The sequence below is a fragment of the Xylona heveae genome, assembly GCF_001619985.1.
Source record: "Xylona heveae TC161 unplaced genomic scaffold L228scaffold_1, whole genome shotgun sequence".
Taxonomy (NCBI): domain Eukaryota; kingdom Fungi; phylum Ascomycota; class Xylonomycetes; order Xylonales; family Xylonaceae; genus Xylona; species Xylona heveae.
In genome coordinates, this window is record NW_017264193.1 from 1836936 (window position 1) to 1862093 (window position 25158).

Consider the following 25158-nt stretch of genomic DNA (forward strand, 5'->3'; position numbering starts at 1 on the left):
CTTATCTCAGACGTCGTCTCTTCAGCGCGTTTACGTATATTGCTTCTCGGCGCAGATGTGATCTGATTGTCTTAAGGCAATTTCTGGCATATCCCTTGCGCCTATCATATTCGACACTGGCTCCTTCTGAGCTCTGCCGAATCGCTTGTTCTATTCGTGAGGGATCATAGACAAATTCTGGTAAAACCAAATCCACGCCGTCTCCGCTGTTTTGGGCCTTCTCCAGTGCTGCCTTGAGTTTTAAAAGGTGCCTTTTGGTGCTAGCACAATCATATTCGAATATGAGTGTGGACAAAAGGTTGTCACCAAACGCAAAGGTTTACTGTCATCATGATGGAATCCTGCAGACTCTTCGCGGATATACGGCATTTTGCACAAAAGCTCAATTGTGCTTGAACTCCAGTTCCGTTCATGGCCAGCTTTCGTGATTGACTCACGTTCCTGTTCCGAATAGTATTTGATGGCATCCAATGGTACAACAGCCATTGATATCAATAGATTGCAGAACTCATTGAGAAGATCGACAACCTTTTGCGAGTCGCATGTTTGGGGTATAGACGGCGAAGGGTCCCAATATCTGCGGTCTAGCTCTCTCTCCCTGGCTGTTTCGAGGTAAAATGAGTCAGTGCTTCAGCCTACGACTTGATGACCAAAATGCGCTCACCCAGCTGTCCTTGTTCCCTAGCTTGCATTTTCTTGATTTCCTCTCTTTCGTGCATCCCGAAACCGAGAGGAATGTCCATGGCGGAGCTATTTCTAGTAACTCTGGCTTGGGGAAAGACAGACGGTATTTGATAATCAATCAGGGAAGGACTTTTTGTCAATAACCTATATCAAATATATTTCCTCACTGAATTGATGATCCTTATTGACAGAGCAAATTGTGTAGACCAGAGTCAAGTAAGACGCAGATGGGGTTGCGATACAGTTGAATATGAGCGTGCCTGAAGCTTAGAGTCACGAGGGCAAATTCGAGCTTTAAGCAGTAAAGAGAGCCGCAATTCAAGGTGGCCACTATGCCCGAACCATATACGAACCTTAAAAGCCCAAAATTTATTTTATTGGGGATTTAAAAAATCATAGACATTTAATGCTCTCAGAATCTACCAAACCAGCCGAACGCGGAGGACACGACGCGTGTGAGAGAAACGCGTTTTATCAATCGCGGCTCTTACGCGATGAAGCGCAGCGCTCTACCCGCTAAGTGTCACTTCAAAGTCAAAGCAAGACAGCACACAACGTTACTTTATAATCATGCCGGTGCAGGATTGTTGCAATACTGGACAATGTCTTCTGGTGATCTTTATCTGACGCTCTTCTTGATTTGACTCGATTTTGATCTTATTTTACTGTCTCTTGAAGAGCGTTCTCTTGTCTCTCCATGAGACCCTCTGGAATTAGCCGGAAATAGGTCCGCAGCGTTACCACAGATCCCAGCGACGGGCCGAAGCGTCCCAGACGGGCGGCAGTTTAACTGGACTTGGTCAGAACCATTCAGCTAAGCACCAACTATTGTGTCGGCGAATCATGCGAACTACAGAGTACAATTGCAGACCCTTCCGGCACTTTCACACATACCTTTGGCTCACTCAAAATATACACCGCCTTTGCATTTGACATGTTCGATTGGTGATAGGCGGAGGTTAAGTAGAATGGAGCTTGCCCCTCAGCCCCTCTTTTTGGCGGAAGACCACAGCATTTTATTCGCGTTATAATTTTGCACGACTCGAGAACCGCCTGAGGCCATGGATCAGCGCTCCTCTTTCGGAGACTACAGCGTGACTCCGCACTCTCCCATATTCTGAGACAATAGCGTCTGGCAGGCTTTCAGCAGCTGAATCTCCTGCAATCATCTTTTGATACGCACAGACCTTCAAACATCTCCCCGCTTGACTTAGCAAATTCTCCCATGCAGTGATGATTTCCATTTATTCCACTTTCACTCATTAAGACAATGGAGGTCGCTGGGTTTGCGCTCAGTGTCGCAGGAGGAATTGGTTTACTTGGTCAGATTTTTGACGGTTGCTTAAAAGCATATAAAGTATGTTTGCAAGGAAACCTTTCTTATGTAGTTTGTTAGCAACGATTTGGTTCATGTTGACCTCTCTCGTGCTTACGAAATTATGATTCCCGCCTGCTACGAGACAGTTGTTGATTGCCCTGATATTAGGTATTCAGTACAGCATCCAATCTCGGCCGTGACAGCGAACGATTAATATGCAAGATTCGAATCGAAGAAATGCGCCTGATGGTATGGGGCCGCGAATGGGGTGTGGTCGAGGGACGACTCGAGGCGCATCTCGCTGCTGCTTACGACGGAAATGTCGCGCTGAAAGCTCTGGCCGAGAACATTTTGCGTGAATTGTACAATACCATCACCGACTTCAATAAGCTCCAAGACCGGTATGGCCTGCGAGACGAGTCCACCGCAGATTTGGAGAAGACAATTGGAAATAAAGCAGTAGCGAGAGGACTTCGAGAGGAACTCAAATTACGCGCGCGTTGGGTCGTCACAGACAAGGACAAATTCGAATTGCTGCTGCAGGACCTTAAAGACTTCAATGACGGACTCGAGAAGCTTTTCCCACCAACACGCATTGCAACATTGCAGCGGACGTGGACACACGAGCTGCTGGATGTGGCGCAACGAGATGTTGCACAGCTTGGCCTCCTCGAACGGGCTTCAGACGGCATCTACCCATCTCTCAACACGTTTGCGAAACTCAAACAACTTCGAATCAATCTCGAGGAAAAGGAGCCTACCAAGAAAATCATGTCGACATCGACCCTCAAAATCCCACGTGAAAGCGTCGTCATCCCAACCACCAATATCATTACGGACGGAAAACGCAGTTACGGTTCATATATTCGACCTGTGCCTGCAAACAGTAATCAGAAACCAAAACTTAAGTCATTCAAATCAAAGCCGGCTTCATCTCCTGGGGCTCCTATTCCCGAAGACGTCTTGATCGAATTTATCGAATATGACTCCTCCATGGACATGGATGCCCGCTTGATTCTCTACCAGCGCGTATTCAATCTCGCATCCATGACACAGAACGCCTCACTCCGACATCCCGACCTCCACACGCTCGACTGCTACGGCTACTTTGACGATCCGTCCTGCGAGCGATACGGACTTGTCTATAAAAACCCACAAACGGAGCCTCTCCGCACATTAACATCCCTAGTCGAAGATCCTAACATCCGCACCCCCGATCTCGACGAGCGTATCCGACTGGCGCACACGCTCGCCATAGCACTCTGGTCATGCCATTCTCTCGACTGGCTGCACAAGACATTTTGCAGTTTCAACATTCTTTTTCCACATGCCAGCGATGACAGCAGTGACTCTTCTGACGCCAAACCCGAAACCCGCCCCTCCAAATCCGAAAAAGAAGATAGCAAATCCAGCAAATCCAGCAAAGCCTCTTCACCCCCGTCCTCACGCAGCTCGACCCCCAGCGCCGGAAAACCAACAACGGCTACCACCAATGGCACCACCAATGGCACCACCAAAGACCGATCACCATCCCACCCCTCTGCAAACACCACCGTCTCCTTATCCAACTGCTACGTCACCGGCTTCGACAGTTCGCGGCCCGAACATCTCGACGAAATGACCGTCGCATCGAAAAACGAAATCGGACAAGACCTCTACCGCCACCCAGACTCGCTCGGTGTATGGCGCCAAAGCTACTGCAAAGCCTACGACATATACTCCCTCGGCCTTGTCCTCCTTGAGATCGGACTCTGGAAGAGCCTTCGCGTATATTACAAGTCGAAATATAATCCCAAAATCTTCCGTGACAAGGTCGTCCTGCCCGTTCTAGTCCCCGGCCTAGGCGCCAAAACAGGATCGCTGTATAGACGCGTAGTAGAGGCGTGTTTGGTATTTCCAGAGCGCGAGGGGAAAGAGTATATCACCCCGCACCAAATGATGGAGTGGATTGTCCAAACACTAGAGAGCTTGAAGGTGTGAAGATATTTGGTTGCACCAGCTTGACACGGAAGCATTTAATATATACCCCTGCATATATATATTTGCATTTACTTTTTTCGTCTCCCTTCCTTCCTCAAGAAAGATATCAAGCAGAGATTTACATAGACATGTCACGAAGCATTGCGTTGCATTTTCATTGTTCGATAAACTGCATAAAGTGGAAATAAAAAAGCGTCCTTCATAGTAATATAAGTATATATATATACATATGGAATGGGTATGATGATTGTGATTGTCCCGTGATATCAGGCGGGGAAAATAGCTTGCCGTCATTTTCAATGCTCGCGATCAGTGCTGATATGCATCGGAAAATGAGAAATCAAGGGGCGAAAAGGAAAGGAGAAAGGGAAAAGTAAAGAAAAGAAAAGAAAAGAAAAGACAAACAGAGGTTCACTTGTCTCCCGTACGATGTACGAACCGACCCCTACGCAGACTTGGCATCCTTTGGCATGCCATTAGCGCGACCCCAACGCCATACTTTCTTGTCCATGTCTGGCTGAATGAAGAGCCACGCGATACTCGTGATCCAGGTCATGAGGGTATCGAGGAGGAAGTTTCCGCGGGGGCTTCCACCCCAGGCGCACGCGCGCATGGCGGAGCCCAAGAAGGCGACAGTGATCAAGTACTCTCCGCGCTCGAGGCCGCGGACGCTGACAGCGGCGCACTCATCCTCGGTTTGGCCCGGATCGCCCGCCTCGAGGAGTTTTGTAATCGCCGGCTTGGTCTCGTTCTCGTGCTCGTATCCAGGGGTATATATGGTGCCGGGGAAGACAGTGTGGACTTTGACATCTGCGGTGGGGCCTAGGGAAGGGTTGTGATGACGTGCTCCATTGTAGAGGTTGATCTCCTGCGAGAGCGCGTCGGAAAGAGAACGCAGCGCCGCTTTGGCAGGAGAGTAGCCGTTATATCCAATGATAGGGTAGAAGGCGAGAACAGAAGATGTGAAAATGAGGTGGCGCGCAGGAGGAGTGGCAGCAGCCTGGGAAGCGGATTGTTCCTTTGTAGTTACGGGGGTTTCGGTCTCGGAAACGGACTTGCTTGTTGTAGTGGTAGAAGCGGGCGTTGCGGGAGGAGGAGTGCGGGGCTTGAACCAGGATCGCAGAGTCGCATGCGCTAGGTATGCTGCGGACCAGTAGTTGCTGTCCATGAGCTGCCTGTGGCGCTCGACGGGGGTGTTGAGGAACAATTCCGGAGCGGCGGACCCCGCGATACACCATACGACGTCGGGCGGGTTGTTGTTGTTCCATACGGCGGCTTCGTGCATAATGCGCTCGCTTTCGGCGGGGTTCATGAGGTCCGCGCTGATGTAGTGGAAACGCTGCGCGGGAGATTTGGCGGCGGCCTGATGTTGCAAGGAATTTGTTAATGACGTCCCGTCCCCTTGGTCGCCGCGACGAATAATGGTGGGGATGACGGCATGGAGAAGGGATGTCGACGAAAAGTCTGAGACAAGGATTGGAATTCAACAAGACGTCATACCTGAATGTATTCGACGGCGGACTCGAGCTTTTTGACGTCGCGCGCGACAATGAGCACGTTTGCGCCCTTCTGGGCTAGGAGTTTTGCGACTCCTCGGCCCATGCCTTGAGAGCCACCGGTGATCAGGACAGTCTGTGGCGCCACATCAAAGGCCATAGATTAGTTTTTTGGGATGCTTTTGAAAGGCTCACGATAAGATCCAAGAGCAGATAAAGTATATGCTTACACGTCCTTCCACTGGAAAGTGATTTTTCCGGCGGAACAGGCCCATGATGTCGAGAGCTAGCACGGACGCAAAAAATCCTAGGAGGATAGTGGCCCAGAAGAAGCCGAGGGCCATTTGTGTCAATCCAGGCAGTCCGTGTCTGGCTCAGGCAGTTGGAAGAATTCCGCAGAGTATTTATCCTTGGACCGATAAACAGTAAATAGTCTAACGACGAGGATGCCCTGACATCGTATTTGCTGCAGTCGAGCTGGTTCGGCCGAGAATTTGTTTGGATTGACAGTGCAAACGCGCCAAATGCGGTTAGCGCGATCGATAGCAGGAACCGTCAAAAGTTCCGTTTGTGCTAAAAGTTCGCGGAACATCGGAGACTCCGACAAACCATTATCATTGCCGCCTGTGCACCATTTGTGTTCTTTTCCTTGAACAGCCGGGCGAAGATGGCAAAGAAGAGGAAGGCTTCAGGCAGGCCTGCGGGCTCCTCTGGGCCGAGAGAGGTCAATGATGCCGACGCAAAATTAAGAGTGAATACCTATGAGGATGTGGCGGACTCCGAAGATGATTTCCACATGGGTCGTGACAAAATTCTGTTGGAGGAGGGACCGAATGAGAAGCGCAGAAGGAAGTTGCAGGAAGAAGGTTTGTAACCATTTGATTGGCTTGACCATCGCCTCAATCAATTGCGCCGAGGCAAATGTTGACGTGCGGTTGCAATAGAAAAATTCCTTCAGCCCTCCGACGAAGAAGTTCTCAACTATGGTTCCAGCGAGTCCGAACCCGAGGATGACCAGGACGATTACGATGAGGATGAGGGCGACGACGTGGATATTGCCAATCAGGAGGCACGCCCATCAAAGCGCGCCCGGCGAGGCTCTGATTCAGAAGGTTCTGAACGGGCGCAGGGCGACGAGGATATCGATGTCGGCGATTGGGGCACATCAAAAAAGGACTACTACGATGCCGACGTCATTGATACTGAGGCTGCGGCGATCGAGGAAGAAAAAGAAGCTCGTCGACTCCAACAAAAACGGCTGGAAGCCATGAATGAGGCGGATTTTGGTTTCGACGAGAGCGAATGGTTGGAAGCCGGAAAAGAGGACGGTGCCCAAGCGGGAGAGGAAGAGGACGACGATAAGGATGTTGTTACGGAAGTTCTTCCTCGCCTCGAACTTACCGGTGACATGTCTATTGAGGAGCGCACGAACGTCCTCAAGTCGAGATACCCCGAATTCGAACCGTTAACAAAAGAGTTTCTTGAGCTTCACCCTCTTCATAATGATCTGGCTTTAATGGCCGGTGCGGCAGAAACTATTATTGAGCATGACACTTCGCCGAAGCGACCTTCCAAGCCCACCAAGACCCCAGCTGCCATTATCAAATATCAAGCCCTGACGGCATATCTCGGTGCGCTCTCCATGTACTTTGCGCTCCTCACGTCCACTTCGAGGGACGACAAAGGCGTGGTATTGGCCATGTCTGCGGAAGAGCTTCGAGACCACGCCATCATGGATACGCTAGTCCGGTGTCGGGAAGTCTGGAACAAGGTCAAGGACCTACATATTCCCGATCCTGCTAAGCTCATCTCCCACGAAGAGGGTATCTCCGAAGAAGAACTTCCGGAGGAGATCGATGAGTCCTTCGCTGTGCGTGTCAACGGCAAGGTCAAGTCTGCCGATAAGACGAAGAAAAAGAAGAAGACCAAGGCTCAGCGTGCGGCTGAGGCTGCGCAAGCAGAATCCGAGGCTCGCCGTGCTGAGCGCATGCGAAAGGCCGAGGCTGATCTTGCTGACCTTGACGCCCTCGCTGATCCCAAGGCACGGAAGCGTCGTGCTGCGGCCGCGGCGGCCCAGGCAGAGGAGCGCAAGGCCGCCGAAGACGGTGAAGGCTCAGACTTTGGTGACGAGACGCTGACAGCAGAAGAAGCCGCGGAGAAAGCTAAGCGCAAGAAGGACCTCCGGTTCTACACCTCTCAAATCGCTCAGAAAGCCAACAGACGTGGTGCTGCTACGCGCGATGCTGGAGGAGATGCTGATCTTCCTTACCGGGAACGACTCAAGGACCGCCAGACTCGTCTTAACGCCGAGGCTGAGAAGCGTGGCAAGAAGCGTCAAGAGATTGGGGCTGATCTTGGCGGAGACAGTGATGAGGAAGATCGCAGAGCTGCTAGAGAGCTTCGAGCAGATGCCGCAGGCGTCAAAGTCGGCGCTGATGAGACCGATGACGATGAGTACTATGATATGGTCGCATCTCGGTCCAAGCAGCGCAAAGATGATAAGAAGAGGCGTGCTGAAGCTTATGCTGAGGCCCAGAGAGAAGGTGGCAGAGTCATTGAGACAGAAGGGGAGATTGGCCCTGATGGCAAACGAGCTATTGGCTATGTCATTGAGAAGAACAAAGGTCTCGCACCCAAGAGAAAGAAGGATGTGCGGAACCCTAGAGTTAAAAAGCGGAAGAAGTTTGAAGACAAGAAGAAGAAGCTCAACAGTATCAGGCAAGTGTATAAAGGAGGTCAAGGCGGCGCATACGGTGGTGAGGCCACTGGTATCAAAAAGGGACTGGTCAAAAGTGTCAAATTGTAGATATTCTTGTTATCTTAGCGTTCATGGGACAGTATACAGCTTTGCTGTTGGTAATCAATTTTTCTTTCCCCCTCATCGAATCCTCATACATTCATTAAGCTTATGGCGCGTGATCTCAAGAGTCAACTTCCGGTAACAATGCTCTCTAGCATGACCCTGACAGTCTGACATTCTTCTGTAGCCGGGTCCGGAAGGTCTAGCTCGAGAAACATCCGAGCTATTTCGTCCTGTGACCGACTTTGGGTTACGCTTTCATATGCAAAGGACGAATTGAATGGAACTTACAGCAGCCTCAACTTCCAACTCCTCTTGCTCTGTAAGGCCTGTGCAGGCCAAGACAAGGTCGTCGCCGCGTGCCGCCAGTCTGATGAATTCTTCTGCTCGCTCAATGACGGCCATATCTATGCCGTTCATCGCAGCACAGCTGGTAATGTTAGTGGGCAGGCGTGGGAGACGTACAGAATCACGTTTCATTGATGATCTACCTTGTTCCAAAGCTCGACATGCTCGGGCCCGGACGAAAACTACACGTTTGGGAGGAATAATCAACAATCATCTTCATCTCGCCGTTTCCCTTCCATCTTACTTATATAGGTAAGCCAATTGGTCCTCAGCTTCATTCGCTTCAGGGTCGAGGTGAACTTCCATATGGCCGAAAGCAAGTTGAGGGCGCGGCTCTAAATAGCCAAGTTCACAAAGCTCTATAAACTTGAGCTCGAGTTTCAACGCATGCTTGGAGAAATTTACCGTAGAAATGGGTTGCAGCAAGCACTTTCGGTCTATCATCCCCTAGACTCAGAAGGTACTCAAAGATGCCACATGCCAGACCGGCGCCGTCTGCTCGAATGCATCAGCACGTGGGTCTAATTTGCAAGCCATCCTTACTCGCCACTCGAATCAGTTCCTTTGCCGAATTCGTCGATAATGATGAGACTCTGGCGGGTAACCATTGACAGCGCAAAAGCAGCTTGTTGAAGATCTACCATAAATGCACTTTGAACCTGTTTCAGTCAGCCATCATGAGGGAGTTGCAAAGCGTCTGAATCATTGTACCTTGGTAACAGTTTCCTTTGCAGATATACGACTTAAAATCTTATCAGTAAGCCCAATAGCAGCGCTCTCTGCTGGTACGAAGCTGGAAACTCCATCAGGAAATAAGTTGTTCCAAGAGATATGATCGATACTCACCTGCCAATATGTGCCATATAGACTATCAATGCAACCTGAAATAATCATCAACGTCAAATTCGATTCGGTGTGTCAGAAGAGAGCCGTTGAACCGTTCATACCTGTTTTAAATAGACACTTTTCCCGGAATAATTTGGGCCCGTCATTATCAGCATGCTAGCATTATTATTTTGTTCCGGCACATTGCTGGGCAAATTGGAAGAGGGATCCCCTTCCGGACAATGGCATCCCTCATCGTCATGCCTTTGACCATCTCCGCCTCTAAGGAACGTGTCGTTCGGGACAAATGACGACACTGTGAGTTCCTGTAAAAGATGCCTTTGCCTCTTTCTCAATCTCAGCACCGTACCATGGACGAATCATGACTTACCGTCCACCAATTATATTGATTATATTTTGGTCCGTTACCAGAGGACGATTTAATTTGTATATTTTCGCCGCTTGAGCTAAGGCTAGAATACTATCGATCGTCAATATTTGCAACTCAAGATGAAATGCTGTAGCACCTGTCTAGCTCGCCACATATATCCGAGGCCTTCGTCAGGAGGGTTTCGAATTCAAGGATTTTCTGCGCAAGACCATGAAGTATCTCAATTTCTCTTTCTATTGTCAGCATTAGCAGAGCTTCTTCCTTTCAGGAAAAGTTTAAGAAAAGTTTGACCAACCACATATTGTCCCGTATGTATCTCCAAATTCTTCGTCCATTTCAATCATATTATCATTTTTGAAGTAGCCTGCCAAATTTGTTCGGAACATTGGTTGCCAGACACTATGGCCATCTCGTCCGCCTTCAAATACGGGCTTCCCAGTTTGAAAATTAAGAGGGACGGATATGAGGAAACCGATTTGAGGAAAGAAAACAACGTTTAGAGGCTCAGTAACATCAGCTGGAAGCTTACGAGCGAGATCCCTTCCCACCTCTGTGAGGAAGTCCTCGATGCCATCATAAAAGTGCCTTTTCTCATCCAATTCTGGGTCCACGCCTCGCCGAACCACGGTACGGTGTTGCTCAGCGGAAGCTTGGAAATCAATCTATGTAAAGACTCAGAGCGCATTCGAAAGACGTCCAAAAGGATCAAGCAAACCGCTCTTTCAACCATTTCCGCAATAGTTGCAAATTGACCATTGTCAAAGCATTCGACAACCTTGTAAAACTTTAGATTCAATGTGTTCAACTTGAAAGCGGGCACTGAGGGTGTATACCCTGGCACAAATAGGCAGTTGGTGAGAGCCTATTGTCTGAACAAAGAAATCGCGGATTAATTGAGCCTGGACTGAAAACTATCAATCAAGTCAAGCATGAGTTTGTATGTCAGTGGAGCTTTTTCAGCTTGTTCCCTCACCGACATCACAGCTGCCCAGGTACTTCGTTTTATTCCACCTTCGCGGCCGAGAGTCCCGCTGATGTACCCATTGACACCTTTATGTAAGTCAATTACTACGCCTCGAATATTTTTTACCTGCTTCAAGGCTTTGAGAAGCGAGTCCATCGGATTCTGGTTTTCTGGGCGAAGAAACATAGTGATTATGTCTAGCCGTTCGTTGATTATTGCAAGCTCCTGACTAGGAAGTAGGAACATTTTCCTCAATGATTGTTTTCCTTGAGGCGTCCGTGCGAATGGAGAAAACAAGCCGTAGAGCGTGAATCCTTCTTTTACAGCGGAGCAAAATTCGATCGCCGCAGATTTCTGAGACTGCGGAACAACTTCTGATTGGATAATTTGCAGAGAAGAAAGTGTTTGTGCATTAATGAACCTGTGAGAGACCTTAGCAATAAATAAGTAGAAAGAAAGACAAGACTCACAAGGTGTTCGTGAAGTTAAACATCTCGAGGACTGAAATATTGAAGGACCAGTCTACTACTCCGCCTAAAGGCAAATGGTGGGTGACATTCTTCCGTTGCAAATAGGAAATGATTGCACCTGCACAGCCAACCTTGAAAAGTAAGCCTGCGATATAATTTTCAAGAGTGTATAGTGTAAGGGAGAGGAGACAAACTGATACACGACTCTCTAAGTCTACCCAGCCAGAGAGCCTCAGGAGTGCATCCATTCGACCCAACGCATTTAAGTCGTTGCCGTTCGCTCCATGACCGCCAGCACCGATAGCGTCGGATGGAGTTTTGAAAGCAACATATCCATTCATATCTGGCCGTATTCCGAGACTAATCAGTTTGCTTTTTGATGTTTCATAGTCAAATTCTGTAGAGGGCCTAGTATCGATAATATAAGGAAGGGAGAACTGATCCACTGCAATATCTAAAGATCAATATTTCTTTGGAAGCACCTTGGAGAAATTTTTCAAACCTTCGTCGGAATCAGAGCCCCTTTTAGAGGTCCCTCCAGATAAAAATCGAGCTTCTACATTTTCATCTATCCTTGACGGAAGAAGAACGACTGTGGGTTCAATGTAGAGTTTCACTGGCCTCCAGTTAGTTTCAATACAGCTTTAGAAATTCGAATCGGGTTCTTACGGCCGTCCACAAGTTGCAATCCGCCTGTCTTAGCCTCTTCCATGAACAGCAATTTCTCTTCTCTAGCAACGTAATAACAGCAGCCAACCGTACCCTTTTCTTTGAGGTCGAGCGCCAAAACCACTTCTTCACAGGCACTATTCTCCTCTTCGTCAAAAGACATCAGAGCCTCTTCTCGAGACTCAGTATAAGAAGATTCAGTAGGATCCAACTCTGGGCGTTTGCAAGGACTAGGTGCAAGGTCCCGCTCATTAAAGGTTGGCGGCGCGCGGAACGCTTGACGATGGCGAAGTGAATGGCTAGACGAAACCGCAGAGGAAAGTTTCCTTTTATTTGGCGGCATTGGATCGTTATATCACGATTTGTTTGCCTGATTCTTTAAAGTTGTTGGAATTCCATATAGTGAGAGATGAAATGGTGGGAAAGTGGGACAAAAGCTAAGGATAGGAGAGCGGCCCGCACCAAACGTTAACACGGGATACGGTAAAATAGATTGAACGCGAGAGAACATTTTTTGTCAGTTACAACAGGTGCTAATATTATACAAATAGATTTACAGAGTGGGGAAGTTAAGAAGAAGTGGAATATGTTCAAATCAAATATGTTCAAGTAAACAATTAAACAACGCTGCGTGAGGACGCCTTCGGATTCCAACTCAAAATATTCCTACACACCAGTACGCCATTAAATATAGTGGGACATTTTGAACTCGCATTGTCCAAAAGAGAGAAACGCCAAAGATGAGTGTCTTGTTTGTTTAAAGTTGAAATGTGGAGAGTCAAGCAGAAGGAATGACTTGCAGGTGCTCTTTGTCTTCTTTGATGGTTACCTTTGCGGTTTGGCCGCTCTTGATCTCGCCTCTTATGATTTGATCAGCAAGACCATTACCAACTTCTTTAGCAATGAGACGGTTCAGTGGACGAGCGCCATAACGTGGGTCGTATCCACGGTCGCACAGCCACTGCTTGACATCCTCCTCAACTTCAAGTTTTATACGCCGGTCATCAAGGCGTGATTGCAACTCTTTTAGTCGAATGTCGACAATATCTCTCAAAGCAGAACGCGAGAGTCGACGGAAGATGATGAACTCATCGATTCTGTTAAGGAACTCAGGCGGGTATGCAGATCCGACAACATCCATGACAGCTTTCTTGACAGCTTCGGGTATCTCCGCATCATCCGCTCCGGCGGTCTTGTAGGAGTGGAGATGATCGTCTCCTACAAGGATCTCTGCTCCAAGATTGGAAGTAAGAACAATCAGAGTGTTGCGGAAGTCAATCTTGTGCCCTTGGGCATCGGTCAAGAAACCTTCGTCGAGGACCTGGAGAAGTAATGCAGATATATCGCGATGAGCCTTTTCGAATTCGTCAAAGAGCAACACAGCATATGGTTTTCGGCGGACAGCCTCCGTTAGTTGACCGGCATCATCATAGCCGACATATCCGGCCGGACTTCCAATCAGCCTGCTCACGGTGTGCTTTTCTTGAAACTCACTCATATCGAACCGGACCACGGCTGTTTCGGTGGAAAAGAGGAAATTAGCCATCTTTTTGCAGAGCTCAGTCTTTCCAACGCCAGTAGGTCCAAGAAACATGAAACTGGCAAGCGGCCGGTTTTCTCCGCTCAAGCCCGCTCTTTGCATCCTTACAGCATTGGCAACAGCTTTGAGCGCCTCATCTTGACCACGAACAGACTGGCGGAGGGTATCTTCCATGTGAATTAGTTTCTCGACCTCTCCAGCCATTAGTTTTGTGACTGGAATGCCAGTTGTCCTTGAAACCACTCCAGCAATGTCATCCGAAGTAACAGAATCATGCAGAAGACTGTCGTTGTCCGCAGTGGAAGCACCCTCTTCGGGCAGCTTTTTCTCTAGCGCGGGTATGGTAGCATATTGGAGTTCACCGGCTTTTCCAAAGTTGCCTTCACGCTGTGCGCGCTCCAACTCAATCCTTGCCTTTTCCAGATCTTCCTTTGTGGTTTTTATAGAATCGAGCTCGGCGCGCTCCTTATCCCACTTTTCTGTCAGCTTTGCCACTTCAGCTTGTTTTTCTTTCAAAGTATCTTGAAGCTTTTCCCGTCGCTCCTTGCTGGCAACATCCTTCTCTTTTCTGAGCGATTCTAACTCGATCTGAATCGTCATAATTTGACGGTCGAATTCTTGAATGGCATCCGGTTTGCTCTCTTGCTGCAAGCGGAGTGCACTGGCGGCTTCGTCCACTAGATCAATGGCTTTGTCTGGAAGAAATCTATCAGTGATGTAGCGGTTGCTGTAAGTCGCTGCGGCGACAAGGGCTCCATCAGTGATCCTAACTCCGTGGTGAACTTCATATTTGTCCTTGATACCTCGCAGAATCGAAATAGTGTCCTGGACAGTCGGCTCGCCCACTTGAATTGGCTGAAATCTCCGCGCGAGTGCGACATCCTTTTCGATCTGACGATATTCGTTTAGGGTCGTAGCACCACAGCATTGCAGCTCCCCTCGGGACAATGCCGGCTTCAGTAAATTGCTCGCGTCGATACTTCCTTCCGCTTTTCCAAGACCTAACAGCGTATGAAGCTCATCCACAAAGAGAATCACGCCACCGTGTGCCTCTTCCACTTCCTTCAATACTTTCTTGAGCCGCTCCTCAAAATCACCTCTGAACTTTGCGCCAGCAATCAATTGACCCAAATCAAGAGAAATCACCCGCTTGTTCTTGATACTTTCGGGCACATCGCCCTTCACGATTCGTTGAGCCAGACCTTCCAATATTGCCGTTTTGCCTGTGCCTGCGGCACCGATCAAGACGGGATTGTTTTTAGTCCTTCTTGACAGAATCTGAATGGTACGGTGGATTTCGCCGTCTCGCCCAATGACAGGATCGAGTTTTCCATCTTTTGCTCTTGCGGTGAGGTCAACGCCGTACTCTTCCAGAGCTGATTTCTCAGGTTCACCTCCCAAATTCATGCGATGCGTTCCGCCAGGAGGGTGAGGGCGTCCATTGGCATAATGCCGTGTCAGTGCTGGTGTCAGAATAGGAGCATATCGAGTTGACGCTTCCTGACGTAGTGTAAGGAGAGCATTAGTCCCGGGTCGAGCACGCTGCAGGACGCCGGAGCGTCTGAGTACAGGCGTAACTCGACTGGAGATGAGTCTCGTCTTGGATGGAATTAATCTTTGCATATTCTTTTTTCAGTGGTTTGAGGGTTCACAACAATCCTCTGAGATTAATTAAATAAACATGATTATTATAGAAGAGAATGGGAAGCACTCAAAGTCGAGACCCGAAACTTGAGAGCTTTAGAACGTGGTCGGGGTTTCTCGTGGATTCTGCTGGACCTGGAGCTTGATGCCATCACCATTTCGGGTAAACTTACCGAGGCGGTGAGCCGAAGAATATAACTGTACAAGGGTACCTCTGTAGACCATCTAGCCGAAGAGGGGAAGTGCTTCGATTGGGGCCCGAAGGGGCCCAGCGAAGCAGGTGGCCCAAAGGAGTTTCCACAGACGAGGAAACAGATGCCCAGCTTACATAAGGTGGGTGGACTGTCCCACTAAAGAATTTAGCATTTGACAGCGTTTTCGACATTTTGAGTACCTCCTCCACAACATCTCCAACTCCTCTTTTTTATACCTCTCTTTGCAAGCTTTATTGCTTCTTTAACAATCATCATGGGTTTCACCGATCTCGCTGCCGACGCCGGCCTCTCTGGTAGGTTTTCTTGTAAATTGGCTGTGCATTTTCCCCTTTAGCCCTTCGTACAGCCCCTCATTGGTGCTTAAACTGACGACTTCCTTAGTCCTCAACAGCTACCTGGCCTCCAGAAGCTACATTGTTGGGTATGTGTTTTCTTTTTAACCAGCTACTCCTTTCTTTTGCCTTGTATTTGCACATTTTGCATGATGGAAACAATTTGGTCCGTGTTGATGAGGCGGCTTAAGACCCCGCCGAATGACTAGACAACAAAGCGCTTGTCGCACCTCTGACTTTTTTTTTATATATATCTTTTTTTCAAATCGTTACATTTGATCACTTATGGCTCAGTAATACTAACATTGACCAAAGCCACACTCCCTCCCAGGCCGACGTTGTCACCTTCAAGGCCATCAGCGCCGCCCCTGACGCTGCCAAGTACCCCAACGCTGCTCGTTGGTACAAGCACATTGCTTCCTTCGAGTCTGAGTTCTCCGCTCTCCCTGGTGACCCCACCAAGCCTTACACCGCCTACGGCCCTGAGGCTGGTCCCGCTGCTGTGAACCCCGCCAAGGCTCCCGCCGCTGAGGAGGAGGATGATGTCGACCTCTTCGGCAGTGACGAGGAGGAGGAGGACCCCGAGACCGTCCGCATCCGGAACGAGCGTCTCGAGGAGTACAAGAAGAAGAAGGCCAACAAGCCCAAGCCTGTTGCCAAGTCCGCTGTCACCTTGGACGTGAAGCCTTGGGGTATTTTTTTTCCACCTTGTCCAATCACTTCGAACAGTTACCTAACCTTTTCCAGATGACGAGACCAATCTTGAGGAGTTGGAGGCCAACGTCCGTGCCATTGAGATGGACGGTCTTCTCTGGGGTCTCTCCAAGTTCGTCACTGTCGGTTTCGGTATCAAGAAGCTCCAGATCAACTTGGTCGTTGAGGACGACAAGGTCTCTCTTGACGAGCTCCAGGCCCAGATTGAGGAGGACGAGGACCACGTCCAGTCTACCGACGTTGTCAGTATTCCTATGTTATTTAGAGCTGGTCATCAGATACTAATAAATCTTTACAGGCTGCTATGCAGAAGATCTAAACTGCTCATTGCAGACTTTTCACTTCCCATTTCCAATCTCCTTTGATGTTTGCCCTGGACGGGTGCTATCACAACATTTACAGCTCAGCTAGAGAAAAAAATCTTAGCTAAGAATTTGACGAAGTGATGTTCAACCCAGCTGCATGTGGATGGGTTATGATTACCATGAAAATGATAGATTCCAACATGTTGAAATGATTAATGCTCGAGTAATTGAAAGTGTAATCGTGTGATTTTGGAAATAATTTTGATGACACTTTACTCGACACCAGCAGTATGTGCCCTCTAGACATTTGTTGACCTCCACCATGCCTCTGGACCCAAACTACCATGGAGTCTTTGAGGTCGGTCAAGCGGTGGAGCGAGCGAAACTACGTCAGAGGAGTCCGACCATTTGCGCAACTCGCATATGCTGAGCTTGGATTATCATACCAGAGCGACAAGCTAAGCACAGCATAGCATACCTAGAGTCTCCCAGTCTTCATGTCAGATTGCTCGCAATCATGACTATTCTCTCAAAATCGCTGACTCTAGTCGGCTCGATCCTCTTATTCCATGCGTAAGTGTATCCATGTGCGGGTTTCTCCCGTAATCCCCATATACACTCTTTTCCCTCAACCCCACAGCTTTACCATAGATTCCTAACTGACTTGTGTCGCTGTACAGCTGCTACTCCGCGCACGAACATACCGCGCTCTACCATACTCCGTCATCATCCGCTCTCTCTGGTGCCTCTCGATTCACCTCCTCATTTCGATTGCCTCTAGGCTCCCAGTCCTCTTCTTCTTCGCAATCGGCTGCTGCTTCAACTTCAACCTCCTCTTCGTCAAGTACAGATCTACCGCTGGATATCATTCTCGAAACGCTGCTCAGCGTCCTAGTCATATGTCTCGGCCTGGTCCTTGGCGCAAATGAGCTCCGTCCAATTGCGTGGCGTGTCTGGGCAGGTCAGCTGGAACGCACAAAAGGCGCGTCTGCTGCTTCGGGAGCAGATAAGTCCGAGATTGCAGCTGGTAATCCGTTCCGTGCACTGGAAGAGCGTGTTGGGTTTTGGGATGTCAGGGTATGTTTGATCTTTTGTTTCTTTTTTTTTTTTTCGATTTGCGTGGCTGCTGGGGGCAACTTTGGATGTCGGAATAATTCCTGGGCTTAATGCATACGCATGCGAAGGATTGTTGCGGGAAAGACGGGGGAAAGGGGACCTTGAAGACGGCTGCTCATGGATCGTCGTGGCTAACATGTGTGTTACAATTTACAGGCTCAACGAAAAGACTTTGCGAATTGGGTCCGTGGGGGAGATCCCGATGTGAAGGTGGATTAAATCTTGGGAGTTACAAAAAGGGACACAGCGAATGGAATATATGATGGGACAAGAAATACAGCAATGTTTGTATTTCTCGGTTTACTGATTCTGATAGAGGTATAGCAGGTATTAATATCTGACGATTTTGCGTTTTCATACTGGTCTTGATATGTGAGAATGGTGAACTGATGCCGGGACATTTCATTTGTGATTGTTACTTTGTTTTTCCTCAACGTTTGATCAACCGTCTCTTCTGATATCAGTTTGCCCCAGGTCATGATTACGGAGAAGGAACTTATTTTACAGCGACCATGAAATCACTGCACATGGAAGACAATGCGGATGATTTTTGCATTTACCAGAACGGATACATATCGAGCTATGCAGCGGAAATAAAGGAGAGAGGCCAACGACTAGGCAATGCATTGAATGCTAATGCGAATGTATTTGCAAGAAGGAGCCGAAGCTCAAATGCTAGAAGAAAAAGTATGCGCAAATGGTATGGACAGGTATGTCTCGCTAGTACAGTACCCTTTTGAAATCAAAATTCCGATTATGCTCCATGAATTAATTCCCCCCATCATGCTTCATTATACCCATATTCCGTTGCGCAACCCATTTGATTAGAAAACACAGATGACCCCTTTCAGATAACTAACTCAATGGACTGAAGGGAAGAAACACAAGCAGACCGCTAATTATGCACTCTCAACTGCAGGCTTAGAGCAGAGCAGCAAGGAGAGCACCGGCTCCGAGAAGGACGGTGGAGCCCACGGTAGCAGCTGCTGCGGCGTTGGTAGGTTTGGAAGAGGTAGCAGTTCCGGCGGTAGAGCTGGCGCCGGAGCCGGAGCCGCCAGTGGTCTTGGAGCCCCCAGTTGCGCTGGCACTGCTTCCCCGAGTGACGGTGGTGTTCTTGCCACCAGTGCTTCCTGTAGCACCAGAGCTGGCAGCGGCGGTACCAGCGGTACCAAGGGGCACGACACCAGTGCCGCTAGAGCCGACAATGACGGAGGAGTTGAGGCCCGGGGAGAGCGCGGTGTAGAAACCGGAAGAGTAACTGGCGGCCAGAGGTTGAGAAGTGACAACCGAGGGCTGAGAAGTGACGGCAGCAGCCTGGGAAGTGGCAGCCGTGGGCTGACCGGTCACGACACCAAGAGAGTTGGTCTGGGTGAGGTAAGAGGTCAGCGGGTTGACATATGGCACTGAGGTCGAGAGGGTCTATTAATGTTAGGAAAGAGCGACCCATGGCCGTCAAAATATCGAGCGGTGCGATATGAAGAGATGGATAGTCGCCTCCCAATGGAAAATGTCTTTGTGGGGAAGGCAGTGCAACCATTTTTTACAAAATTCATGGACAACATATTTCAATACGGATCAGGGGAGAAAGGAAACGTACATCGCTCGAAGCGGAGCTGCTGCTGGACGAACCAGACTGGGCAAGAGCCACAGCGGCAAGAGGAAGAGTGAAGAAGACGGAGGCACGCATTTTGATATGTTGTATCTTTTGCTTTTGCTTTTAATTCGCAGAGTAGTCGTAGATAATTAAGTCAAGCTAGACGTGGCTTGAGAGACTAGGGAACTGATCTCGCCGGCGATTAAAGAGACGCCCGGAAACGACTGTTTTGGGGTTTGATTATAGAAAATATAGGAAAAACAGTAGAGAAACTGTGCAAGACAGACACCAAACGAATGTTAGGATATATTAGATTTCGAGGATAGAGGAGGAAGAAGAAAAGAAAAAGAAGAAGGAGAAGAAGAAAATCCGGGGTCGACGAGCGTGATGAGCGGGTTATATAACCTTGCACCCACACACTCACACACACGACATGCAAACACTACACAATAAGCACATCACTGTGGTGTACTCTGTATTCGTGTATGAACTGGCTGTCCCGGCGGCGTTATTGGCTGAGACCAACGATGGGGGGTTCCTGGGCGATGCAGGGCCCAAAACACGCTTGCCAATTATTGCCACTTCCAATCCCTCCAATCCCTCCAATCCCTCCAATCCCTCCAATCCCGTAATTTTTTCCCCCCCATGGACGACCGAGGGGACACGCATCCCGCAGCCACTAGTCTCTCGTCCGTCTCATTACTTACAGTAGTATTGACTCTACTAGGTACGATATACGCATACACGGTATTCCGTTCACACATCCACATACAGACATATACGGAGACGTCCCAGGCACAATCCAGACCTCTTTTAGGTACATAGGTAAGGTAGCTAGGTCAGGTACTTGGGTCGTAGGTCACTACCTAGGTACTTAGCCATGAGAGACATGGCCGGTGAAAGGTGTTCGAGAGCTCATTATTTACAAGGATGTGTATACGTTGATTCGTAGTGTGTCCAGTGTGCCCTGGCTGAGGTTGAGGCTGTTCTCGCCAACTTGCCCAGAAACAAGCTACTGCTCCCGATAAATAAAATCGATAATGGCTCGGTTACAATACTACTTACCTATTACTTGTACTTGCGAGTTGCTACGAGTTGCTACAAATGGTGCTCGGAGAAGAAGACCGCTGCAGGGATTATGATTCGCGTCCCTCGGCCCAGCCAGCCAGGCCTCGCGCAGGTTCGAGGGTTCGTGACTCTTGCGAATCGAATCGAATCCTTCGTCTGAGGTCCCCTCGGTCTATGGGGGTTGGGCCAGCCGGAGAAAAAAAAAATAAGAGAGAAATGTTTCTATTTCTGTTGAGAGCTTCTCCGTACGTACAAACTACGAACCTTCTCGACTGAGCCAGCAAGGACGACATGGACATGGAGAATACGAACCGTCGCAAAATAATCCCTGGCGAGAATCCTCGACGCCGTCTGAAAGTCCCACCTGTCCCCCCCTCTTTCTTGGCCCAATGCCTCTGGGCCTAGGTGTTGATCTTGCTAGCTTTCCCACTCACGAGCCATTGGTCTGCGCATCTAGTGTCTATTGTCCATTGCTGGAGAAGGCTGAAGTTCTCACATGTGGCAGGACGCAATACCGTACGTAGTAGGTAGTTAGTAGTAATGCAACCACGGCTAGAGTTACATGTTTTAATTGCAGTGCATATGTACAGAGGTACTGTTGCAAGACAGCTTTCTGTGATGGGAACCAGTCGCACAAAACAACGGTTCGTTCCAAGTTGATTATTGGCAATTGGCATTAACACTCTGTACCTTCATCAGGAGTATCCGTACCCAAATTCTCCGTATTCAGTACTCGTACCTCTGTAACGATACTCCCGTATTTCATTTTCGTTCTATACCGTACGCCATGTTGCCATGTTGCCATTTGCGCCATATATTTGTCCATCCTCGATCCTTTTATCGATTTCCTTTTATTTAATTTCCTACTCTGATACTTCGTACCGTCCCATCTGTTTCACTCGTCTCATCTCCGTCCTTTTCATCTCCTTATTCTCTTTCGTCCTTTTCGTCCACTTCATCCGTTCCATTATCCATCATCGATCCCATTAAGGTACCTAGTTTACTAGCATCGATGATGGCTATGCCTGAACGTTACCTCACAAACACATGACAGCGGGTGGCAGACGACAAAAAAAAAAGGGGGGGCAACGCAACAACGCAACCATCTGACGAATACAGTTCGTACGCAGCACTCTGGCCGTGTTAGTGCGGCGACGCGGACTTGTCCCTGTCTCTACCCTCGTTCGGTCCCTGGTGGCTTAGAAACCCGGTGTGGTCTTAGCTACTTTGGGAAAACCCTCGCCGCGGACTGCCGCGGACCCTTGTCAGTCGTTCCTCCTGTCCTTCCATTTTCGCCAAGCTGCCAAGCTGCCAAGTACCTACCTTACCGTCTGGCCCGTACCTCGTAACCGGTCGTCGAATTGGTCTATTGGTCCAGATTCAGGTCCCGGGTCCATGTCCAGATCCAGGTCCAGGATCCAGGTGTTTTTTTCCAGCTGTACTCCGTACAAAGGTACAAAGGTACGAAGTACAGAGATACTCATGCCCAGTAAGTTACCTAGCCTGTCGACGACCCTTTTCGAACCATACTCGTTCTATGTACTGTGTGGATTCCCGTAGACGTGAAGCGTGGGGGTGTTGCGATTTTGACATACGGCTATTCCATCTGTAGCATACATGAAAGGTCTGGCATACCTACCTACCTACCTACCTGCCTGAAGGATTTGGTCATTTCTGAAGAACCTGTGCCCGTGGAAAGGTAGTATTCAATGCCTTTGACATGGTGAGTATAGCAATGAAGGTAAGGTAGATAGGGTGAGCTTTTTTGAAATGCACTTATTATGGAGCGTTGGCCCAGTCATACAGATATGTGAGTATTAACATATACAGCACAAAAACAGTAATATCGGAGAAGGTGAAAACACAGTAAAAAAGTACGAAGTACACCAACACCAACATCACGAGTCCGTGACGCTTACTATTGTGCCATTGTACTTTTTACATCGAAACAAGGAGGCAACATAAATAAGACACACAAAATAAATAAAAATAAATTCTTTGCATGGTAATACCAAACATGAGATTAAATACATATAATCGTAATCATCAACTAGAAAGAAAATATCTATTTTAGTAAAGACAGTGCAATATATTTGCTAATCAACCTCTTCGCGGTCTCTAAAGAGCCAACCTCTCTCCAGTAGACGGATATCCTCCTCATCTCCCTCTGCCTGTGCTACAAGCGATTCCTTAAGCTCTGCCACTTTCCTCACGGCGTCGTCATACGCTTCATTACTTACCCAGCCATCTTCACTCACACCACCGATTTCCTCGCGCCAATGATTCACGAGTTTATTCAGGTTGAACCATAATTCTTCTTGCTCTGCAAATCCATCCAGCTCAGCATCAGTAAATTGCACGGGACACGGTATGCCATTTGTATCTGGCAAATGAGGCCAATACTCAGCCATGCGGACCAAAGCTCCCTTCAGAGTCATCAAGTTTCCGCTCCATTGCCTGCCTGCCCTGTCCACAAGATGCTGGCGAGGAAGCAGAATTGGGTCGCGCAGCGCTTCGAGATGTGGCTTGTTCAAATGGCCGTTGAAAATGCGATAGTAGTAAAAGAGGAGGCGTCGTCGATAAAGTCCGTCCGCTTCGGCCTTTTCCTCGGCCGGAAGCGTTTCGTACTCGAGTGGAAGCGATGGTTCTTTAAGGTGGGGAGATTGTTCGAGATCTAGGTTCTCAAAGGCACGTGGATAACCTGCGACTAAAAGGCGTGGCTCGATTGTCGTGTGCTGCCAGTCAATGATGCATGAGATGGCGCCAGAATCGGGTGAAATGAAAATGTTATTTGGATTCAAGTCTGGATTTTTGTCAGATACTTCGGGGGGCAAACACCTTGTAGACTGGAACATGGTGGATGGAAATACCTGGGTGACGAAGAGTAGGCCGATTAAGCGGACTATCAGTGTCTTTTGGAAGTAGATATGGTGCCAACGCAAGGTATTTTTCTAGAAGACGGACATAATCCTCTGGCTGCTTCTCGCCCGGGAAGACGCCGTTATGGGGGAAGTCAAGCTCGACTGGGTTCCCGTACCGCCGGGTCCATTCAATTTCTTTTGTTGCAATGGATTCAAGATACTCTTTTGGGTTATTCCCTGCATTTGTGGTCTGTCAGAACTGTAAGATGGCAGTAAATATAGGACGCAAAACTTACATGGTCCACGGTAGATATCGAGACCAGCTCTTCTTCCATACCAGAACATATAATCCGCCGTCGGTCCAATGCAAAATGTATTTGCTTCTGAAGCTTGGCTGCTTCCAGCCTTGGTGGCATACAATGCCCCTTGAAGTTCAGAAGGAACGTCCTTTTTGAAGTATATGCTACCAATCGATCCAAAAGGAATGTCGAAAAATTTCTTTTCAATTTCAACAAAACTTGAAGCAAACCTATGTCTTTCGCGCTTGCTCATGCTCAGCCATCTGCTCTCGAGGCTCACACCCGGGGCCTTCTCCATGATGATATATTCCACACCGACAGGGTTATCTTCAGAAGAAGAATATCCATACAATTTAGGCACAGGAACAGCTTTGGAATGGAGGTATTGTAAGGTAGCAGCTTCGCTGGCAGTTGCATAGTATTTTGGGCCAGCGATACGGTATGGAATCTTTACAATGACTTCGTATCCATCGTCCATGGTCAACAGGAAAACTCGATTGAAACCGCCTTCGGCATATTTGGTAATGCGAGCCGCGCGCCCATGGTCAGATCCAAGGTGCTTCTCGGCTTCTCGGAGAAGGGCATCGGGATTGAACTCTACGTAGCGCTCGCGCAAACGGAGATCTTCATTGAAGAGAAATCGACCAGAAGTATAAGAGAAGAGATCTTGCTTTGAGAAGGTGTCTAGATTGTAGTCAGCATGATCTTATTGCATGGAATTGGTGGCAAGTGGATAGCCAGGGTACTTGCCTACGGCATAAAATCGTCTGTAGGATGATATGTTGGGTGAGATGGAAAGGGAGAGGCACCGTTTGACAGCTAGCATAGCCATTTCTAAGACGAAGCTGAAGCTGAACTGTCTTGTATTTCGTAGGATAAATGCTTTTCCAAAAAAGTGCACAAGTGACAGCACGAGGTGGTGTAAATGGCCCCCAATCTTGCTCGTTAGATCCGATGTTTTGCGTACGTTCAGCTAGTTGATCTTTCCCCTTTTTCCTGCAGAAGATTTCGAGTTATATCATAGAAGACACATATTGTGACTCAATTGATGACAGGTAGAATGAATGGCTTCGCTCTACTGGACGTCGGCGCGTCAGGTGCCTAGCAAACAAGGAACAGTTCGTTGACAGAGCAAGCACCGTAGATGGGAACTGCAGAAAACGAAAGATTTGAAACATTAGATATAACAGCAGAAAAAGCAAAGATTAATTGCTGAGGTATATCTCCGGCGAAAAGAGAGGAATCGTGATAATGGAGAACTGAGTTGAGGCGATATCTCATGAAAGCAGAAAAGCAAATGCCAACGAGGTATTCTCTTTGTAAGTTAGCATTCGATTATTTCCGCGGTAGCTGTCAAGGATTTGCGGTCTCAATTCAAGCTCAGTACAGTTTAGCTGTCGCCTTTCTGGCGATCCGGTGCCATTGAAGATCTGAGCTCGATACGCCCATCATGCCCTGGGCCATGGTTTGTAGTTTTAGAATGCTTACGGCCGGTTAGCCATCATCAGGTCGCTTAGTTGTGAAT

General features: G+C 48.4%; 13 protein-coding genes across 13 annotated transcripts; 4 read left to right on the top strand and 9 right to left on the bottom strand.

The window, feature by feature from the left end:
• Nucleotide 1: 1 nt before the first annotated feature.
• Nucleotides 2-743, bottom strand: L228DRAFT_235530 (hypothetical protein; the record flags this gene model as incomplete). Its single annotated transcript, XM_018330732.1, has 3 exons — nt 2-228; nt 438-602; nt 665-743. The coding sequence occupies 3 exons, from the start codon at nt 741-743 to the stop codon at nt 2-4; spliced, it is 471 nt and encodes a 156-aa protein (XP_018192017.1).
• Nucleotides 744-1601: 858 nt separating this feature from the next.
• Nucleotides 1602-4032, top strand: L228DRAFT_279660 (hypothetical protein). The gene is made up of 2 exons (XM_018335706.1): nt 1602-2041; nt 2171-4032. Exons 1-2 carry the CDS (start codon nt 1955-1957, stop codon nt 3980-3982), a joined length of 1899 nt encoding a protein of 632 aa, XP_018192018.1. The 5' UTR covers nt 1602-1954; the 3' UTR covers nt 3983-4032.
• Nucleotides 4033-4176: 144 nt separating this feature from the next.
• Nucleotides 4177-5917, bottom strand: L228DRAFT_242941 (NAD(P)-binding protein). Its single transcript, XM_018331565.1, has 3 exons — nt 5709-5917; nt 5483-5614; nt 4177-5345 (listed from the first exon to the last, which is right to left on the bottom strand). Exons 1-3 carry the CDS (start codon nt 5820-5822, stop codon nt 4428-4430), a joined length of 1164 nt encoding a protein of 387 aa, XP_018192019.1. The 5' UTR covers nt 5823-5917; the 3' UTR covers nt 4177-4427.
• Nucleotides 5918-6078: 161 nt separating this feature from the next.
• Nucleotides 6079-8730, top strand: L228DRAFT_242942 (hypothetical protein). The gene is made up of 2 exons (XM_018331566.1): nt 6079-6344; nt 6423-8730. Exons 1-2 carry the CDS (start codon nt 6146-6148, stop codon nt 8282-8284), a joined length of 2061 nt encoding a protein of 686 aa, XP_018192020.1. The 5' UTR covers nt 6079-6145; the 3' UTR covers nt 8285-8730.
• L228DRAFT_13019 (hypothetical protein) lies at nt 8346-9087 on the bottom strand. The gene is made up of 3 exons (XM_018329101.1): nt 8770-9087; nt 8570-8708; nt 8346-8511 (listed from the first exon to the last, which is right to left on the bottom strand). The coding sequence occupies exons 1-3, from the start codon at nt 8844-8846 to the stop codon at nt 8407-8409; spliced, it is 321 nt and encodes a 106-aa protein (XP_018192021.1). The 5' UTR covers nt 8847-9087; the 3' UTR covers nt 8346-8406.
• L228DRAFT_13030 (P-loop containing nucleoside triphosphate hydrolase protein) lies at nt 8576-10479 on the bottom strand. The gene is made up of 9 exons (XM_018329103.1): nt 10138-10479; nt 9979-10075; nt 9843-9932; nt 9574-9790; nt 9473-9507; nt 9338-9419; nt 9174-9285; nt 9032-9121; nt 8576-8985 (listed from the first exon to the last, which is right to left on the bottom strand). The coding sequence occupies exons 1-9, from the start codon at nt 10226-10228 to the stop codon at nt 8867-8869; spliced, it is 933 nt and encodes a 310-aa protein (XP_018192022.1). The 5' UTR covers nt 10229-10479; the 3' UTR covers nt 8576-8866.
• A 303-nt stretch (nt 10480-10782) lies between these two features.
• On the bottom strand, nt 10783-11672 carry L228DRAFT_242946 (hypothetical protein). The gene has a single exon (XM_018331567.1). It carries the CDS (start codon nt 11615-11617, stop codon nt 11273-11275), a length of 345 nt encoding a protein of 114 aa, XP_018192023.1. The 5' UTR covers nt 11618-11672; the 3' UTR covers nt 10783-11272.
• L228DRAFT_242948 (hypothetical protein) lies at nt 11620-12035 on the bottom strand. Its single transcript, XM_018331568.1, has 2 exons — nt 11946-12035; nt 11620-11892 (listed from the first exon to the last, which is right to left on the bottom strand). Exons 1-2 carry the CDS (start codon nt 11986-11988, stop codon nt 11738-11740), a joined length of 198 nt encoding a protein of 65 aa, XP_018192024.1. The 5' UTR covers nt 11989-12035; the 3' UTR covers nt 11620-11737.
• Nucleotides 12036-12723: 688 nt separating this feature from the next.
• Nucleotides 12724-15514, bottom strand: L228DRAFT_252053 (oligomeric mitochondrial matrix chaperone; the record flags this gene model as incomplete). The annotated part of the gene is made up of 2 exons (XM_018333664.1): nt 12724-14985; nt 15458-15514. The coding sequence occupies 2 exons, from the start codon at nt 15512-15514 to the stop codon at nt 12724-12726; spliced, it is 2319 nt and encodes a 772-aa protein (XP_018192025.1).
• A 49-nt stretch (nt 15515-15563) lies between these two features.
• L228DRAFT_242949 (hypothetical protein) lies at nt 15564-16900 on the top strand. Its single transcript, XM_018331569.1, has 5 exons — nt 15564-15637; nt 15726-15765; nt 15992-16368; nt 16424-16632; nt 16689-16900. Exons 1-5 carry the CDS (start codon nt 15598-15600, stop codon nt 16707-16709), a joined length of 687 nt encoding a protein of 228 aa, XP_018192026.1. The 5' UTR covers nt 15564-15597; the 3' UTR covers nt 16710-16900.
• Nucleotides 16901-17160: 260 nt separating this feature from the next.
• On the top strand, nt 17161-18472 carry L228DRAFT_242951 (hypothetical protein). Its single transcript, XM_018331570.1, has 3 exons — nt 17161-17268; nt 17376-17772; nt 17968-18472. The coding sequence occupies exons 1-3, from the start codon at nt 17213-17215 to the stop codon at nt 18028-18030; spliced, it is 516 nt and encodes a 171-aa protein (XP_018192027.1). The 5' UTR covers nt 17161-17212; the 3' UTR covers nt 18031-18472.
• Nucleotides 18473-18732: 260 nt separating this feature from the next.
• Nucleotides 18733-19498, bottom strand: L228DRAFT_235539 (hypothetical protein; the record flags this gene model as incomplete). The annotated part of the gene is made up of 2 exons (XM_018330733.1): nt 18733-19230; nt 19409-19498. The coding sequence occupies 2 exons, from the start codon at nt 19496-19498 to the stop codon at nt 18733-18735; spliced, it is 588 nt and encodes a 195-aa protein (XP_018192028.1).
• A 3071-nt stretch (nt 19499-22569) lies between these two features.
• Nucleotides 22570-24465, bottom strand: L228DRAFT_235541 (kinase-like protein; the record flags this gene model as incomplete). Its single annotated transcript, XM_018330734.1, has 4 exons — nt 22570-23276; nt 23344-23571; nt 23631-24303; nt 24388-24465. 4 exons carry the CDS (start codon nt 24463-24465, stop codon nt 22570-22572), a joined length of 1686 nt encoding a protein of 561 aa, XP_018192029.1.
• Nucleotides 24466-25158: the final 693 nt, after the last annotated feature.

What these genes read in the sequence shown, in the direction of transcription:
- L228DRAFT_13030 (XM_018329103.1), bottom strand. Translation starts at nt 10,228, where the DNA reads ATGTTCCGAACAAATTTGGCAGGCTACTTCAAAAATGATAATATGATT. An exon ending in CAAAGGAAACTGTTACCAAG is followed by an intron (nt 9,286 to 9,337) that starts GTACAATGATTC and finishes TGACTGAAACAG; the next exon opens with GTTCAAAGTGCATTTATGGT. An exon ending in CAAAGGAACTGATTCGAGTG is followed by an intron (nt 9,122 to 9,173) that starts GCGAGTAAGGAT and finishes GCATTCGAGCAG; the next exon opens with ACGGCGCCGGTCTGGCATGT.
- L228DRAFT_242941 (XM_018331565.1), bottom strand. Translation starts at nt 5,822, where the DNA reads ATGGCCCTCGGCTTCTTCTGGGCCACTATCCTCCTAGGATTTTTTGCG. An exon ending in ACTTTCCAGTGGAAGGACGT is followed by an intron (nt 5,615 to 5,708) that starts GTAAGCATATAC and finishes GTGGCGCCACAG; the next exon opens with ACTGTCCTGATCACCGGTGG. An exon ending in CCGCCGTCGAATACATTCAG is followed by an intron (nt 5,346 to 5,482) that starts GTATGACGTCTT and finishes TTGCAACATCAG; the next exon opens with GCCGCCGCCAAATCTCCCGC.
- L228DRAFT_279660 (XM_018335706.1), top strand. Translation starts at nt 1,955, where the DNA reads ATGGAGGTCGCTGGGTTTGCGCTCAGTGTCGCAGGAGGAATTGGTTTA. An exon ending in GTTGCTTAAAAGCATATAAA is followed by an intron (nt 2,042 to 2,170) that starts GTATGTTTGCAA and finishes CCCTGATATTAG; the next exon opens with GTATTCAGTACAGCATCCAA.
- L228DRAFT_242948 (XM_018331568.1), bottom strand. Translation starts at nt 11,988, where the DNA reads ATGGAAGAGGCTAAGACAGGCGGATTGCAACTTGTGGACGGCC. An exon ending in ATTGCAACTTGTGGACGGCC is followed by an intron (nt 11,893 to 11,945) that starts GTAAGAACCCGA and finishes ACTGGAGGCCAG; the next exon opens with TGAAACTCTACATTGAACCC.
- L228DRAFT_242942 (XM_018331566.1), top strand. Translation starts at nt 6,146, where the DNA reads ATGGCAAAGAAGAGGAAGGCTTCAGGCAGGCCTGCGGGCTCCTCTGGG. An exon ending in AAGGAAGTTGCAGGAAGAAG is followed by an intron (nt 6,345 to 6,422) that starts GTTTGTAACCAT and finishes CGGTTGCAATAG; the next exon opens with AAAAATTCCTTCAGCCCTCC.
- L228DRAFT_242951 (XM_018331570.1), top strand. Translation starts at nt 17,213, where the DNA reads ATGACTATTCTCTCAAAATCGCTGACTCTAGTCGGCTCGATCCTCTTA. An exon ending in TCGATCCTCTTATTCCATGC is followed by an intron (nt 17,269 to 17,375) that starts GTAAGTGTATCC and finishes GTCGCTGTACAG; the next exon opens with CTGCTACTCCGCGCACGAAC. An exon ending in TTGGGTTTTGGGATGTCAGG is followed by an intron (nt 17,773 to 17,967) that starts GTATGTTTGATC and finishes TACAATTTACAG; the next exon opens with GCTCAACGAAAAGACTTTGC.
- L228DRAFT_242949 (XM_018331569.1), top strand. Translation starts at nt 15,598, where the DNA reads ATGGGTTTCACCGATCTCGCTGCCGACGCCGGCCTCTCTG. An exon ending in TGCCGACGCCGGCCTCTCTG is followed by an intron (nt 15,638 to 15,725) that starts GTAGGTTTTCTT and finishes CGACTTCCTTAG; the next exon opens with TCCTCAACAGCTACCTGGCC. An exon ending in TCCAGAAGCTACATTGTTGG is followed by an intron (nt 15,766 to 15,991) that starts GTATGTGTTTTC and finishes CATTGACCAAAG; the next exon opens with CCACACTCCCTCCCAGGCCG.
- L228DRAFT_13019 (XM_018329101.1), bottom strand. Translation starts at nt 8,846, where the DNA reads ATGAAGATGATTGTTGATTATTCCTCCCAAACGTGTAGTTTTCGTCCG. An exon ending in ATGTCGAGCTTTGGAACAAG is followed by an intron (nt 8,709 to 8,769) that starts GTAGATCATCAA and finishes TAACATTACCAG; the next exon opens with CTGTGCTGCGATGAACGGCA. An exon ending in AGTTGGAAGTTGAGGCTGCT is followed by an intron (nt 8,512 to 8,569) that starts GTAAGTTCCATT and finishes AGTCGGTCACAG; the next exon opens with GACGAAATAGCTCGGATGTT.
- L228DRAFT_242946 (XM_018331567.1), bottom strand. Translation starts at nt 11,617, where the DNA reads ATGAATGGATATGTTGCTTTCAAAACTCCATCCGACGCTATCGGTGCT.